Raw genomic sequence first — 18,278 nt, 5'->3', positions numbered from 1 at the left:
ATCCATTTTGATCTTTTCCTTCTTTCTTGTCTTCTTAATGACCTTTTGCTTTCTTCCTGTCTGATGTTCTTGATGTCATCCCACAATTCTTCTGGTCTTTGGTCTTTAATGTCTAATTCATCACATCTGTTATTGAAATAGTCTCTGAATTCATGTGGAATATGTTCAAGGTCATATTTTGGCTCTTGTGGACTTGTTTTAATTTTCTTCACCTTCAGCCTCAACTTACATATGAGCAATTGATGGTCTGTTCTACAGTCTGCCCCTGGCCTTGTTTTGGTTGATGATATGGAGCTTTTCCACTGTCTCTTTCCACAGATGTAGTCAATTTGATTTCTGTGTATTCCATCTGGTGAGGTCCATGTGTATAGTCATCTCTTATACTGTCTAAAGAAGGTATTTGCTATGAAGAAGTCATTGGTCATGCAAAATTCTGTCGTGTTCTCCAGCATCATTTCTGTCACCAAAGCCGTATTTTCCAACTACTAATCCTTCCTCTTTGTTTCCAACCTTTGCATTCCAATTGCCGGTAATTATCAATACATCTTGATTGCATGTTTGATCAATTCCAGATTGAAGAAGTTGGTAGAATTCTTCTGTTTCAGCCTCACTGGCTTTAGTGGTTGGTACATAAATTTGAATAATAGTGATATTAACTGGTCTTCCTTGTAGGCGTATGGATATTATCCTATCACAGACAATGTTGTGCTTCAAGACTGATCTGGATATGTTCTTTTTGATAATGAATGCAACACCATTCCTCTTCTATCTGTCATTCCTAGCATAGTAAACCATGTGATTGTTTGATTTTAAATGGCCAATACCAGTTCATTTCAGCTCACTAATGCCTAGGTTATCGATATTTATGCATTCCATTTAATTTTTAACAATTTCCAGTTTTCCTAGAGTCATACTTCATAGATACATGTTCTGATAATCAGTAGATGTTTATAGCTGTTCATTTTGAGTTGTGCCCCATCAGCAAATGAAGGTCCCACAGGCTTTACTCCATTCGCATCATCACGGTCAACTCTACTTTGAGGAGGCAGCTCTTCCCCAGTCACATTTTGAGTGCCTTCCAATCTGAGTGGCTCATTTTCTGGCACTATAGCTGACAATGTTGTGGTGTTCTTCATCATGTTCGGATGCTGACATTTTTCTACTTCTTTTCATGAGGTTTTCGTGACTTTCTGAAATCCATCTCTCCTTCTTCCTAGTTGGTTCCATTTCATAGCCACCCTGTATAAGGGTTATGAGGGAGCAGCTGATGGGTTTGAACTTCCAGATTTGGGGTTATAGCAGTCTAGTCCTTACCCTGACCAGAGATGTGGTTGCCAAGTGCCATCGAGTTGGTTCCAACTCATAGCAACCCCTTATAGGGTTTTTGAGGAGCAGCTTGTGAGTTTGAACCACCAACCTTGCGGACTAGGCTCCTAATATTTTTTGAGTGGGTGGATAAAGAAGAAATAAAGCATTCTAAGAAAGCTCATGAAAATGCAATCCAGGATAGGTCATTGTAGCATGATCTGAGGTCTTTTGCTATAGTAAAAAGATTTGTGTGTAGGTAGGTAAGTAGACCGGTAAGTGGATATATTGTTGTGTGCCATCGAGTCGGTTCCGACTCATAGTGACCCTAGACAGGGTTTCCGAAGCTGTAAATCTTTATGGGAGCAGAAAGCCTCATCTTTCTCCCGCAGAACAGCTGGTAGTTTCGAACTGCTGACCGTGAGGTTCGCAGCCCAATTCGTAACCACTATGCTACCAGAGCTCCTTAGGTGGATATATATATAGATAGATCATAGTTAAGTGGTAGATCCAGAGAGATAGTAGATGGGAGGGGCCTAGAGATCAAAGGGGAGTGAGATCTCATTTTTAAAACGATTGTAAAAACCTTCCTCATGTCTTTTTTTGTTTTTTTGACAATAGATGTTTATTCAGATTCTAAACACGAGCCTCGTGAGCCTTCTCCCGAAGAAGAAGTCTGATGATGAGTTATATCAGAAGCTTCTTTCAAAACAAGCAAATGTAAGTCAGTCTTCAGCTTCTATTTCAAGGCGACTTCAGAAAATATTATATTGCAATATATTAAACGTATGTTATGACCTGGAATATATTTTTGCTCTTGTGTATAAAACTAATTTATTACAATATACACTTTTAACGCTGTACAGTGAAATGTAAAATATGTGTGCAAAAAATAAAAATAATAATGTCTGTCATTAAAATTTGGAAAATGGTGAAAGCAGAGAGAAAGGGGAGACTATCGACCATATCAGCCACTGAAATACAAACCACCGTCATGGTAGCTTCACCGTTACCCCATGCAGGTATTCTTACATACATACCAGGGGGCTTCAAAAAGCACTTGGGAAATCTCTGTTATCTTTCTATGTCATTTTCCATGAACTTTGTGAAACCCTCCCCATAATTTGTTGCTTATTACTATATACAGTCCTTTGATTCCCATTTGTGTGTATAAGTCTCTTATTAAAAGTTTATATTGTTTCATTTTCAGCAGCAAGAAGAGTCAGGACTTGGGGTCAGGCTGGTAGGAGTTGGTCTCCTGGTTCTGTCTCTTGCAAATTCTTAGAATCCGAGTTTCTTCCTGTGTGAAATGGGGGCTGTAATCCTGCCCTGCTGAGTTGGCAAAGGAAAAAACAAAATGTGTGTGAAGCATCTAGAAAGTCATTGTTAGGCCCCAGAACATGATAGCTGACCCATCCTCCTTACCACCACCATCATCTTCATCATCATCTTCATGCCTCCACCACCATCATCATCATCACCACCATCATCATCATCACTGCCACCACCATCATCATCATCACCACCATCATCATCATCACTGCCACCACTATCATCATCATTAATACCACCATCACCATCATCCCCATCAACATCATCACCACCACCATTACCATCATCACCACCACCATCATCTTCACATCATCGTCACCACCACCATCATCACCATCATCATCATCACATTCATCATCATCACCATCAGCAGCAGCACCATCATCATCACTATCATCACATTCATCATTACCATCATCATCAGCACCATCATCATCACTATCATCACCATCATCATCATCACCATCATCATCATCATCATTAATACCACCATCACCATCATCACCACCACCATTACCATCATCACCACCACCATCATCTTCACATCATCATCACCACCACCATCATCATCATCACATTCATCACCATCATCACCATCATCATCATCATCACATTCATCATCATCACCATCATCATCATCATCACCATCATCACCATCATCATCATCATCACCATCATCACCATCATCATCATCATCACATTCATCATCATCACCATCATCATCATCATCACCATCATCATCATCATCACATTCATCATCATCACCATCATCACCACCACCATCATCCTCATCATCAATACCACCATCATCCTCATTAACATCACCACCATCATCCTCGTTAACATCACCCCCACCATCATCTTTATCACCACCATCAGTACTATCCTTTTCATCCTTAATTCTATCTTCACCACCATCATCTTCACAGTCCTCATTCTCTTCCTCATTAGCACCACCCTGAAGTTTGGGGAGCTGGGAGGGAATGTTTCTCCTATAGTCCTCTGACTTCCATGGGGAAGGGTAACCGCTGCCTCGCAGGGTCACAGGGGAGTGATGCTTTGTTGTGTCTTTATCATTGCCCTTCTCATCACAGTCACCACTACCATGACATCATCAAGACATGCACTCAATGACTCACATGCGTTGTTACGTGTACCGTTCATGACACCCCTGTGAGTGGGAATTGCTGTTTTTATTTGCCAGTTGAGTAATCTAAGGCTCATTGAGTTTAAATGAATTTCCAATTGTAAAATACAATACTGATTTTCAAAATTATGCCAGTAATAATGAAAGCATGCCTTACGTCATAATGAAAAGAGTAAGAACCTACCTCTACCACTGCCAGAGCTGTGTGACCTTGGCAAGCATCTTCATAATGAGTACTGACCACATTCCATCAGACTAAGGACAGCTGCGTTGGTTCTGTGGTAGAATCCTCACCTTCCATGCGAGAGACTGGGGTTCAGTTTAGTGCACTTCAAGAGCAGCTGCCCCTCGTCTGTCTGTGGAGGTGTGTGTGCGGCTGTGGTGTTGAACAGGATTCAGCAGAGCTTTCAGACTAAGACAAACTGGGAGGAAGAAAGACCTGGCAGTCAGCTTCCAAAATATCACCCAATGAAAATCCTGTGGAGCACAAGAGTCCAATCTCCATGTGCACAGGGGACTACCTCAACAGAAAGTAAAAGAGTAACAGTCTAGCCAAGTGCTTTAAATGCCTGCTTCCATTTCTCAAGGACTCGAAGACTTACAGCTCCAAACATAACAAGTGCTCAGAAGTGGCCCCTACTCTTCAGAGAATGGTAGCTTGTTGTGTGCGATTGGAAGAGAATGCAATGTCTAGATAGACCCAAATGACTAGCTGAGCACTGCCGCTCCGTATCTGGGGGGCTTTGGACATCTCAGCTTCCCACACAGGGGGTTCCTCTTCTGAAAATGAACTCTGATTTCATTCTTGAGGAGGTGTTGTTGGTAGGTGCCGTCGAGTCAGTACTGACTCATAGCAACCTTATGTACAATAGAACGAAACACTGCCCAGTCCTGGGCCAACCTCACCATCCTTGTTGCACTCGGGCTCATTACTGCTGCCACTGTGCCAATCCATCTCATTAGGGGTCTTCCTCTTTTTCACTGACCCTCCACTTTACCAAGCATGATGTCCTTCTCCTGCTAATGTGTACGAAGTATGAGACGCAAAGTCTGGCCATCCTGGCTTCTAAGGAGCATTCTGACTACACTTCTTCCAACACAGATCGGTTTGTTCTTCTGGCAGTCCGTGGTCCTTTCAATATTCTCCAGTTACACGAGGCCTCTGCTTAGATACTCAGGCACAGTTTTGATCTTTGCTTATGAACCTGGCCCCACACCTGTGTTAGTTATGTACCAATGAACTGAGCTCTGGGGTAAGCAGAACTGCCTTCCACATGCCTTCATCATGTTTCAGTATTCAACAGTGTTCCACTGCCGTTCATAAGGTTCAACAAGTAAATATCTGGATGTAGTCTGTTTCTCCTTCTTCTTAATCTGTCTTTGTCTGGAAGCTCATCTGAAACCTGTCCACCGTGGATGACCCTGCTGGGGTATACAATCCCTGTGGCACTGCTTCCAGAATCACAGCCACACACAAGTCACCACAGTATGACACACTGAAAGACAAGTGGTGGTTTGTGTGATATCTTAGAAAAAAACAGAAGCCTCTAACTGGGATTGGAGTCCTGGTGTGGCACTGTAGGTTATCGCTAGACTGTAAAGTCAGTTTGAACTGCAAGGTCGGAGGTTCAAGCTCACCAGCCACTCCTTGGAAAACCCATACAGGGTCGCTATGTGTCAGAACCGACTCGACGGCACTTAACAACGCCAACAACTAACTGGAATTTAAGACACATTGGATTATTTTGTCTACTTTCTTGGATTTTAAAAATATTATTTCATTTTATAAATTGGCACAGCAAATTAGGTTCCCCTTTCATGATTTTTAATAACATGGTTCCAGAACATTGGTTTCAATTCTCATTATTTCCATTCTGTTTGTTCTGTTTCCATTACTCTAGCTTCCCTTCCTCTCCTTGCCTTCTTGTCTTTGTTTCTGGGTAAATACTGACCTTTGGGTTTCATATAATTCATTGTTCAAGGGCGTACATTACTCATGGGCGATCTTGTTTATTTTAGAAGCCAGTCTATCATTTAGATGAAAAGTGATTTGAAGAAATAGCTTCAGTTCCATGATTAAAGGAGATCTTAAAGTGATCCCTGGTACTTTGATGGGTTACGACTTGGGCTGATAACTGTAAGGTTAGTTATTTTAGCTGATTTTTAGAAGAAAGTGGAGGCTTTCTGCTCCCACAAAGAAACGCAGCAGGGGAAACCCTACATACCGGAGTCACAATCGACTCGATGACAGTAGGGGTGTATGATAGTTTGGGGGCTTCTGTAAGTCTGACCTTTAGTCGAAATTCAAGTTTTATTCCATGTTTTCCTTCCATTCTGTCCTGGACCTTCTTTTTTTGTTCTTTAAATTTTGAATGTGAGAACATCGGTTTCACACTCATTGTTTCATTGCAATGATTAATTACAATCTCCTCCATGCATCATCCATCATTCAACAGTATTTCCTTCTATTCCCTCTGGGTTTTTTGTTTTTTGAAGGGGAGGGATGTACACAGAAACACAGTCATATATAATAATTTACACCACCAAAGGGCACATTCTGCAAGTCTGTCTCCTGGCTACCAGCCTCTCTTCCCATGAATCTAGAGTCCTCAGCTGCTCCCTCTCTCCATGTCCCCATCTCTGCCTCCATCTCTGGTGTCGCTGCTTCTCTGGCTAGGGTCTCGCATTCTGCTTGTGCTCTTCTCCTTTGATGGTCTTAGGGTCCTCTATTCCTGGACTGTAAAATTAACTACTCTCCCATTTTTGTTATAAAACTTCTATCTTTACAATTGTGACAGTCACAATTAGTCATGATAACAATTACTCACTATTGAATCATAAGAATCTTATCCCCATCTCCTTTCACCAGACCCATCTAGACAAGATGAAAACTATTCAGTGGGGACTCTACCTTCCCCTACACACTCTTGAATTAAACTCCCTCCTGAAACCTTGTAAGCCAGTCCCTTCGTGCCTTTATTGCCCCCTCATTTTAGGTAGCCAATGTCTAAGTAGCCCATCCCTATCTACTCTGTGTACAGAGGGGAGAGCATTGACAGGGTCTTGTTTTGTGCCCCTAGTCAGAGTAGTTGGTAGTGGTAGGTGGGCACCATCTAGTTCTTCTGCTCTTGGACTATAACAGGTGTGGTTTCTGTGGCCTGCTGGCCCCGTAGAACTTTTTTACTGTAACCCTTTGATTTCCTTCATTCTCTTTCACTCCGGTAATTGTCTCTTTGGTGGCCGCTCCCAGACTTTCAAAGCCCCAGATGCTGTTCACCGAACTAAGATGTAGAACGTTATCTTTGTGAACTACGTTATGTCAGTTGAGTAAGCTTTTCCCAGAAGAGTGGGTCCAAGCCTTTGAAACCCAGTAGGCCAGTCCTGTGAGGTGTTTGGTTATCTGTGAAGCTTCCGTAATTGAGTCCCCTGTGGGGTTTGTTACATACAGGATATATGTGCAGTACACACAGACGTGTAGGATCAGCACTGGACTGCTAGCTATGGGGTTGACAGTTCAAACCTACCAGCAGCTCCTAGGAAACCCTAAACAGGGTCACTGTGAATGAGAACCGATGCGACGGCACTTAACATCAGATACACCTATCCATACATGTGTGCCATTCTCCGTTGTTGTGTTGTTAAGTACCATTGAGTTGGTCCTGACATATAGCGACCCTGTGTAGGTTTTCACAGGAGATCTGATGAGCATGAACTGTGGATCTTGAGGTCCAGTGCATTCATATCGACCTTGAGGTCCAGTGCATTCATATCGACCTTGAGGCCCAGTGCATTCTCCTACAATGCCACACCAGGACTCCATATATGACGGTATGGTTGTTGTTATTAAGTGCCATCAGGTCATTTCTGAATCAGGTTGAATTTGAACTACCAACCTTGCTGTTCAAACCCACCTTGCTGTCCCTGCATCCAAATCTACTTACAGACTTGTTTTCTTTTTTTTTTTTTCTCAGGATTTGGAAGAATTAGAAAAGAAACTCCAGACCAAATTGTCAAACACGGAAATGTTGGGTGTCGGTGACTCCGAATACATCTCCCAGGCCGATGTGGAGAGGAAGGAGAGAGAGTACTCTGAGCAGCTGATAGATAATGTACGTGATGGGTTTTCGTTCCGTTTCTGGAGCGGTCAAATTGGTTAGATTAAAGCGGTGATACGTGGAAGTATGGTTAACACTTGAATTCCCTGTCGTGTTCTGCCCTGGAGACAGGAAACTAGGTTCTGAAGTGAAGACATAGAGAAGATGTAATTAAAAAGCAAAGATTTACACAGGGAGCTCTTTAATGAATTCTCTTCGTTTAAATTCTTAATTGATCTTTTTATTATTCAAACCTGGCTCTCACCCTCTGTGTCATTGCTGCCCTTGGGGTACAGAGGATTCTAGCTGCTCACGTCTTTCAAATGCTGGCCATCACTCATAGAAGCCTGTTTTAAATTCTGAAGACGATGGTTTTCCCAAAAATATCTCTTTCACTCTTGGGAGTTCCGCCACCTCCAGCCAGTCCCTGTCTGTTCTGATTATATTTATCTCAAAGCATTTTCTTAGCGCCCCCTCTTTCTCAGGTGATTCAAAATCTTTCTCTGGCGATTCAAAATGAGCTTGGGTCTGGCCCTGCCAAAAACGTGTTCACAGCCAGAGTGTGGGGATTGTTGTTGGTAAGTGCCGTCTAGTCAGTTCCAACTCATAGCTACCCTGTGTAGGGTTTCCGTGGAGCAGCTGGTGAGTTTGAACCATCAACCAGCCTTGCAATCCAGTGCTTATCCTACAGTGCCACGTGAGGGTGTGAGGTAGACCAGCAATAAGAAAATCATCTGTAAGCAAGGTGGAAGGCTGAGGCACAAGGCAAGGTAGAGTTCGTTTTGGCCCGGGACTAAAAGTACCGTGGACTTAAGAAGAATAAACAGAGCTGTGTTGGAAGAAAAACAGCGTGAATGCTCCTTGGATGCCAGGATGGCCAAACTTCATCTCTCATACTTCAGACATAGTGTCAGGAGGGGCTAGTCCCTGGAGACAGATATCATGTTTGGTCAGGTGGAGGGTCAGAGAAAAAGAGGAAGACCCCCAGGGAGATACAGTGTCTGCAGCGAGTGTAACAACAATTGTGAGGTTGGTACAGGACCAGGCAGGGTTTTGTTCTGTTTTGCATAATAAGTAAGGTCACTATGAGGGGTCCTGGTGTGACTCTGTGGGCTAATGCGTCAGACCGCAAAGTCATTCATACTGCAAGGTCGGTGGTTCAAGCTCACCAGCGGCTCTTTAGAAACCCTATATAGGGTCGTTATGGGTCAGCATCGACTCAACGGCAGTTCACAACGACAGCCTAAGTCAGAACTGACACCTAACAACAGAAATGTATTAGAAGTAAGGACCGTTCACACACTAGTTGGCCTGGGGGTTGGTCAGTGGGTGGGCAGAGATGGAAGCCCGGAGGGCTGGGCAGCAGGTTACTGTTTGTTTGGCCCCACTCATGGCCACCTTAAATATAATAGGAGGAAATGTCAGCCGGTCTCGTGCCATCCTCAGAATCCTGGGTAAGTTTGAGTCTGTTGTTGCAGTAAAAGAAAGCCGGAGAGTTGTGGGCGGAGGATTTCCGTGGTAACCTGAGATCCATGTACTTTAAGCCGGAGGGCAGGAGGAGTTTCTGAAGGCTTGAGGCAGAGCTAGCTTGGTCGGTCCAGTGTCTGATTTAAAGGGACCAGTTGTCTGAATGAGTCAAAGATCATGTTTATTATTGATCCCAAGTTATTTCCTCCTTCATGGGAAACGGAGGCCCGTGCACCCAGAAAACACAACAGCAGTACCACGCTCAGATGTGTACACATCCATCAGCTGTTGGATTCTTGGTCTTTCGTTTCTGTGGGAAGTAGATGGTATGATTTCTCACTTTGTAATCACATTTTGGAGTCCTGGTGTGGTTCTGCAGGATCAGCCCTGGACCACACGGTCGGTTCAAATCACAAGATCAGTAGTTCAAACTGCTCAGAAACCCTATACAGGGTCGCTATGAGTCGGACCTGACTCGATGGCATTTACCAACAATCTTATTTTGAACTCCTGGTGTGGCTCTGTAGGATAAGCACTGGACTGCTAACCACAGGTCAGCGGTTCAAACCCACCAATCTCTCCTCGGAAACGGTATTCAGGGTCGCTCTGAGTTGGAACCGATTTGACGGTACTTAGTAATAATAGTTGTGTTTTGAAAACTAGCCCAAATAACAGATTTTTACTTTCTTATTTCTGCGGGGTGGGTGTTTAATAATTGTTATCATTGTCACCTTTAAATTCTTGTTCTCTTACTGTCTCCCTTGGGTTTCCTCATTTTGTACTGAACCCCTCCCCCCTGATTGTATAGTGCCCCTCCCTTCACCCACTTAATATGGGTCTACTTTCTGGTTAGGGGGAAAACATGCTCAGCATTTCTCGAAAGAAATGAAGGAAACATTCAAACCTTAACTTGAAATACTTCCAAATTTTTCCTATGGACAAAATATTGAATGATACAGAAAGCATCAAAAGAAGATGGCAGGAATACGCAGAGTCACTGTACCAGAAAGACATGGTTGATGTTCATCCATTTCAAGAGGTAGCATATGATCAAGACCCAGTGATTCTGAAGGAGGAAGTTTTATGGTCTCTAGAATTTCTGGGAGAAAAATCTGACTGAGTCTTATAAAAGACCCTTCATATATTAGATTGCATTTTTCTCTTACAACTTGGCAGAATTCTCTCTTGTCTTTGGCTTTCAATAATTTTATTGGAATTTGTCACAGAGATGATCTTTTGTGTCTCTTCGGAGTGGCAGTTGTGTCTTGTTGTTAGGTGCCATCGAGTGGGTTGGTACCAGCTCACAGCACAACATAGCATTTATGTGTAACAGAACCAAACCTTGCCCAGTCCTGCGCCAACCTTGTAATCATTGCTCTGTTTGAGCCCATTGCTATTGGCCACTGTACTGGTTTACCATAACTCAGCTGGATGTGTGTAGCTTCCTGTGTTTGCAGGGTTTATTTTCAGGTCTGGGTGATTACATCTCTGATAATGTTCAATTTCTCAAGTGAACCCCATATTTCTATTTGGGATCACTCTCCTAGTTCTTTTCTTTTGACACTTCGTGTGTTCATTTGCTTTTTCCTCTAGGTCATTTATTCTATTTTCTGTCTGTTGTTGGATGTTTATCTTGCCTTTTGCTAGTTCAGTTACTTTATCCTTCACTTCCAGTAATTCTCTTGGTGTATTTTAAATATTTTCAAGGTTTTTTCCGATTCTCTTGTTTTGTACCTCCACTTGTTTTCTCATTCTTCACTAGTTTCCATTTCTTTGTGCCTCTTGCCTTCTTTAAACATGTTTGTTGTTGTTGTTATGTGCCATTGAGTCAGTTCTGACCCATAGCCACTCTGTATAGGGTTTCCTAAGAGCGGTTAGTGAACTTGAACCGCTGACTTTGCGGTTCAAACTGACTTTGCAGTCCAGTATATTAACCCACAGCGCCACATCAGGACTCTTAAACATGATTGTTGTTGTTGTTAAGTGCTGTCGATTCGGTTCTGGCCCATAGCGAATCTGTATAGGGTTTCCGAGGAGCAGGTGGTAAGCTTGAACTGCCGACCTTGCAGTTCAACTGGCTTTGCAGTCTGGTGCATTAACCTGCAGCTCCACACTGTTGTTGTTGTTGTTGTTGTTATGTGCCATCGAGTCGTTTCCGACCCATAGCGACCCTGTATAGGGTTTCCGAGAGTGTAAATCTTTACGGGAGTAGAAAGCCTCATCTTTCTCCCGCGGTGCAGCTGGTAGTTTCGAACCGCTGACCTTAAGGTTCGCAGCCCGATTCGTAACCACTACGCTACCAGAGCTCCTTTGCAGCGCCACACTAGGACTCCCTAAACATGATTGTTGTTGTTGTTGTGTGCCTTGGAGTCGGTTCCAACTCACAGCGACCCTGTATAGGGTTTCCGAGGCTGTAAATCTTTACGGGAGAAGAAAGCCTCATCTTTCTCCCACAGAACAGCTGGTAGTTTCCAACTGCTGACCTTGCGGTTTGCAGCCTGATTCGTAACCACTACGCTACCAAATGTGATTGTTGTTGTTGTTGTTGTTATGTGCCGTCGAGTCGGTTCCGACCCATAGCGACCCTGTACATGGTTTCCTAGGGTGTAAATCTTTACGGGAGTAGAAAGCAGTCTGAAATTTTTCCATTTATTTTCCATTAGTGTGATCTCCATAGGAGAAATTTCTTCTGCTTCATGTTTTGATTTTGATGGTGCTTCTTCTCTTCTGATTTTATGTGTTTTACTGTTTTTTATTGAATCTGGGCCATTTTGATACCATTTTACTTTCCTTTCTTTACTTCTTTTTAAATGTCAATCCTGTTTTCAGATTTTCCTGGGAAGTTTTTCCGATCAGGTGCCCTGTTGGCACAGCGACCAAATGCCTGGCTCCCAACTGGACTATCAGCAGCCCGCCCCCACCAGCCACTCCACCATCACTAACAACCCCCCCACCCCACTTCCTACACCCACCACACACAGGGTCTCTAGGACTCACAAGGAGCCCTGGTGTGGCTGTAGGATAAGCGGATAAGCACAGGACTACTAGATTGTTTTAAACTACAAGGTTGGCGGTTCAGACTTACGTTGGAAACCCTGCACAGGGTGGCTATGAATGGAAACCAACTGGACTGTAATTAACAAGCCTCAGACTTGACAGAGCAGCAGCGGGCTTGGTTTGCCTCGTGAGCACCACTAGAGGGCACTCTAACACTGAGGGTTTTCTGTATTCAGTTTCCGGAGCTTGATCTCTGCAATTCATTCACTGACGCCACTGGAAGTGTGCTTAGCGGGTGGCAGACAGTGATGTAAGCGGTGGGGCTTGGCGTGTCCATGGTGAAGGTGACTTTCCTTCACAGGTGCCCTTGCTTAGGCTTCCCTCCAGTGTCACTGTGTGCAGGGACCCACATTTCCCTCTGTGCTGTCTGTCTGAAGTATCCCCCTCACCCCACTGCCCTTGAAGTGCTTCCTGGTCCTAGTGTCCCTCCATCTGGGGCCTCAGCGAGACTCCACGGCTCTCCCACATACACCATGCTCTCCCTTTGTTGTTGTTGTTGTGAAGTGCCGTCAAGTCTATTCCGACCCATAGCGACCTTGTATAGGGTTTCTGAGGAGCTGCTGGTGAGCTTGAACTGCCAACCTTGCAGTTCAAACGGCTTTGCAGTCTGGCACATTAACCCACAGTGCCACACTAGGACTCTTCTCCTTTGCCCCCTCCCAATTGCATGACCCACAGACTCCCCTGGCCAATCTGTGCCGCCTTAGAATATGGGGGTCACAGCTTCCTCAGGTTAATCCCCTGTTGGTCGTATTGCCCAACCAAGTGCTCCGGGTATTAGTCGGGGGTTCTCCTAGCTCCTTGCTGTCCCTGCTCCTCCATTCCCCAACTTTGTACTCACCCGAACTCTCCCACACCTCGGCTGCCGCCCAGAGTTCTAAGACCTCAGTGTGTGCCTGTTTTGATTTGTTGTTCACGGTACCAACGGCTGGGGTAGTAAATGAAAACACCCACTCGCTTTGCCATCTTGCTTCCCCCCTCCACAGGGTTTTTATTGGCACATTGTGTTGAGCATCTTAGCTGATGTCCACTGGTAGAGATACATTTGCCAGGACTTGAACTCAGACCCCTCATGGAAGACAGGAATGCCCCCCTGGCTGAGAGCCCAGCTGAGTCAGCATTCTCTTACAACAGTTAGAAATCAGGGCCCTATTGTGGGGAGGTGGGGTACTGGGGTGGTTCAGTAGGATCAGCGCTCGACCATAAATTGTGTTTCAATCTCAAGGTTGGTAGTCCAAACTCATCAGTCCCAGCCGCTCCTCAGAAACCCTACACAGGGTTTCTAAGAGTCAGACCAATTCAATAGCACTTCACAAAAAGAATTGTGGGGAGAGGGGCTAGAGAAGCATGAGTTGGGGTTCTGGGGAGGCGGGAAGTCCCCTCCAGGTGGCATGAGGTGAGGAGCCGAGTTGTGCCAGGTTAGGGGTCCACAGTGCTGCAGAGAGCTCCTGACATGAAAGCCAGACTGTCAAAGAGGTGCCAATCCCTGCAGGCTAGGTTTTCTCCTGGCAGCGTCCTACAGTTGCTGTGAGTGACGTTACAAAGCACAAGCGTCATTTTACGTAGCTGTTTCAGATGACCTTCCAACAAAGACAGACTAGGAAGAAGGAGTTACAAACTACTTCAGAGTCCTTAGTCACTGAAAACCTTATGAATAGCAGAGAAACGCCGTCAGATATAGTGCTGAAAATGAGCCCCTCAGGTTGGAAGACACTCAAAATGTGACTGGGGAAGAGCTGCCTCCTCAAAGTGGAGTTGGACGTGATGACGCAAATGGAGCAAAGCCCATGGGACCTTCATTTGCTGATGGGGCACGACTCAAAATGAAGAGAAACAGCTGTACACATTCACTGAAAATCAGAACATTGAACATACGAAGGATGAATCTGGGGAAATTGGAAGTTGTCAAAAATGAAAGGGAACACATAAATATGGATATCTTAGGCGTTGTTGTTGTTATTAGGTGCCTTCGAGTCAGTATCGACCCATAGTGACCTGATGCACAGCAGAACGAAACACGGCCCGATCCTGGGCCAACCTCACTACTGTTGCCACGCTTGAGTCCATCGATGCTGCCACTTAGCCAAGGAGCGGCTGGTGGGTTTGAACTGCTGACCTTGTGGTTCAAACCAATCTTGCAATTCAGTGCTTCATCCTACAGCGCCACACCAGGACTCCTATGTAGCTGTTGTTGTTGTAAGGGGTTGTCGAGTTGGTTCTGACCCTTAGCAACCCTACACACAACAGAACTAAAGACCACGCAGTCCCGCATCATCCTCACAATTGCTGCTACGCTTGTGATTTTGAGTGCAGTATATCTGACAGTATTCCGGTTCTCTTCATCATGTTTCAATATTCTGGTGCTATATCTGACAGCGTTCCACTGCTGTTCATAAGGTTTTCAGTGACTAGACATTCGGAAGTAGTCCGTCTCTCCTTCTTCCTAGTCCATCTTAGTCTGGAAGCTCAGCTGAAATCTGTCCACCCCGGGTGACCTGCCTACGTTCAAATTCCCCATGGCATAGCTTCTAGCATCACGGCAACGTGGAAGCCAACACACAGACAAGCGGTGGCCCCATAGCTGTTTGTTGTTGTTGTCGGTTGTGACCCATAACGACCCTGTATAGGGTTTCCGAGGAGCAGCTGGTGAGCTTGAACCGCCGACCTTGCAGTTCAAATGGCTTTGCAGTCTGGTGCATTAACCCATAGCACCACACCAGGACTCCAGTGTAGCTGTTGTTGTTGTTGTTGTTGAGTGCCGTTGAGTCGGGTCCGACCCATAGCGACCCTGTACAGGGTTTCCGAGGGTGTAAATCTTTACGGGAGCAGAAAGCCTCATCTTTCTCCCGCGGAGCAGCTGGTAGTTTCGAACCGCTGACCTTAAGGTTCGCAGCCCGATTCGTAACCACTACGCTACCAGAGCTCCTTCCAGTGTAGCTGTAGCAAAGACTAATATTAACAACACAACCAGTTGTTCCATAGAAATGGGGATGCTGAGACTCTGGCTAGCTGAATTCGACCCTGTCAACAGGAAAGATTGTTTTCTGGAAAAGCCTGTCCTGTTTTGTGAAGTAGAAGTAAAGGGTCCATGGATATGAGGAAGCCCCTCCGTGAGATGAGTTAACACGGTGACCACAACCCTGGGCGTCCACATCCCATAATCCTGAAAGAAGTGTAGGATGAGGCTGCCTTTCCTTCTATGATACGTAAGGGGGCCTTGAATTCGACCCAACAAGATGGCAACAAGATCCATATGGGTTTCTTCCTCCCCATCCCATGCCCTGTGCAGCCCCGAGAAATATCCATTTCACTTCAGGACACAGCCAACATCAAGAAAATCCCAGCCTCACACCGTGGACCTCCGTCAAAATCTGCTTCTCGTTAGTTCGCTCCGGGACTATGAGCAATTACCTTACTGCCCCCAGCCTGTCCCTAAATCAAACCAGCTGTCGTTAAGTGGATCCAAACACATAGCAACCTCATGCAGAACTGCTCCCGTGAGTTTTCAAAGCTGTGACGGTGGGGACGCAGGTCACTAGACCCTTTTGTAAGGTACCTATGGGTAGGTTTGAAGTCGAGGACCTAGTCTGTGTTATGCCCACCAAGACACGTTTTATCTAGAATTAAGATGTGTGGTGCTCAAACCCTGGCATGTAGCCCACGGACTGTAGTGGGAAGCTGTCTGACTGTTGGCATCCTGAATGATTCTTACAGTTCAGAGAAGCTACAACGATTACAGAGTCACATCACCAAAAAAAAAAGACAAATTCCAGCTCACAGCGGCGTTTCAGAGCAGGGTAGAACTGCCCCACAGGGTTTTCAAGGCTGTAAGTCTTTACAGAAGGAGACAGCCTCATCTTTCTCTTGCAGAACAGCTCGTGGGTTCAAATCATCGAGTTTGCTGTTTGCAACCAACCGCTTAACCACTACACAACCAGGTCTCAGTCACTTAGCAGTTCTGAAGGTCTAAGTCACTTAGCAGTTCCCAGCTCTGCCTCCGACAAGAAGGGCAAGAAAAAGGAAAAGCATTTCAAAGCGAAGTGTGTTCATGAAACCTGTAATATTCTTTTATGCTTCCAGGGTGAAAACTAATGTTTAATTGGTTGTTGTTGTTAAGTGCCTTTGAGCTGGTTCTGACTCAGCAATTCTGTCTAGGCTTTCCTAGGAGCGGCTGCTGAGTTCGTCCTGCTGACCCTGTGGCTCAGAGTGACCCTGCAGTCCCGTGCTTTATCCTACAGTGCCACACCACGACTCCTGAATGGCTTAATGTTGTTAAGTACAGTCAAGTCAGGTCTAACTCATCCTGTATAGGGTTTCCTAGGAGCAGCTGGTGGGTTCGAACCACCAACCTCATGGTTCAAACCGACCTTGCGGTCCAAAACTTATCCCACAGCACCACACCAGGAATGTATCTGTTGTTAAGTGCCACCAAGTTAGTTCCGACTCATAGCAACCCTGTATAGGGTTTCTGAGGAGTGACTGGTAAGCTTGAACCGCCGACCTTGTGGTTAAAAACAACCTTGTGGTATAGCACATTAACCCACAGCACCACACCGGGACTGTAGCTGAAGCCACCTTTATTTTCAAAATATGTTTAATCCCCTTTAATGCTCCCATGATGCTGTCCCGTCTCACGAGTCCCCATGTTGACACTGTCCCGTCTCACGAGTCCCCCACGTTGACAGTGTTCCATCACACGAGTCCCCCACGTTGACACTGACCCATCTCACGAGTCCCCCACGTTGACAGTGTTCCATCTCATGAGTCCCCCACGCTGACACTGTCCCATCTCACGAGTCCCCCACGCTGACACTGTCCCCCCACGCTGACACTGTCCCATCTCACGAGTCCCCCACATTGACAGCATTCCATCACACGAGTCCCCCACATTGACGCTGTCCCGTCTCACGAGTCCCCCATGTTGACAGTGTCCCGTCTCACGAGTCTCCCATGTTGACTCTGTCCCGTCTCACGAGTCCCCCACGTTGATGTTGTCCCATCTCCCGAGTCCCCCATGTAACAATTAGGATCTGTACTTGTGTCTTTAAGCTGTTGAAGCTGGGTGATACTGGCTTCCTTGTCTTACAAGCAAGCAGGGCCCTGCATTTGCTGAAACCCATCTGGAAGCTCACTGACACCAGCATTGGACTGGGGAAGGAACTCTCTAGATGCCGACTCACTTGACTGTTTAGAATGTCCGCTTGTGATGAGGAGCGAATCACAAGGGCCTAGTAAAACCAGGTCATCCTTTTCTGAACATTTTCTCCCTCCCACGGCCACCCCCTTCTACTTCACGCTCTCTCCTTTTACAGATGGAAGCGTTCTGGAGACACATGGAGAATGTCCAGCACTTTCTGGGGGACCAGCTTAAGTGTTCCAGCACCAAAGTCCGTCAAATCATGCTGACTCTGACAGAAAGAATGATCCAGGTGGAGGGGTTGCTGCGGGAATCACAGGACGCGCAGGCTCTGGTAACCGCGGGAAGGGCCCACAGGGGTGTTAGGGTGAGAAATGTGGCACCCGAGGCTTGCAGAGGTTTGCAGAGATCAGCTAGCCGAACCCCGTCCTATTACAACAAGCAACCCATTCACTCAGTCAGTAACACCATTAACACGCGCAGCTGAGAACCGAAAGGCTAGCTACTCGGGTCTACTCGGAGGTGTCTCAGAAGGAGACACTGAGAACCCTGTGGGGCGCGGTTCTACTCCAACACACACGGGGCACCATGACTGGGATCTACTTATGAAAAACCATCCACTGAGAACACTGTGGAGCACAGTTCTACTCTGACACACACGGGACACCGTATGTGGGATCTATTCATGAAACATCATCCACTGAGAACCCTATGGAGCACAGTTCTACTCTGACACACA

At 45.6% G+C, this 18,278-nt stretch overlaps 1 protein-coding gene across 1 annotated transcript in view; it reads left to right on the top strand.

Moving 5' to 3' along the window:
- The window catches only part of EVC (Ellis van Creveld syndrome), a 101,055-nt gene that overhangs the window by 38,277 nt on the left and 44,500 nt on the right, over positions 1 to 18,278 (top strand). Inside the window, exons 6-8 of the mRNA XM_006874140.1 lie at positions 1,927 to 2,025; positions 7,756 to 7,893; positions 17,715 to 17,873. Coding sequence (XP_006874202.1) covers positions 1,927 to 2,025; positions 7,756 to 7,893; positions 17,715 to 17,873 — 396 coding nt within the window. The remainder of the gene's footprint in view (positions 1 to 1,926; positions 2,026 to 7,755; positions 7,894 to 17,714; positions 17,874 to 18,278) is intronic.

Source organism: Chrysochloris asiatica, unplaced genomic scaffold (genome assembly GCF_000296735.1).
Source record: "Chrysochloris asiatica unplaced genomic scaffold, ChrAsi1.0 scaffold00262, whole genome shotgun sequence".
Lineage (NCBI taxonomy): Eukaryota > Metazoa > Chordata > Mammalia > Afrosoricida > Chrysochloridae > Chrysochloris > Chrysochloris asiatica.
The sequence above is the reverse complement of the archived record's forward strand: the minus strand, read 5'-3'. Positions and strand labels throughout refer to the sequence as shown.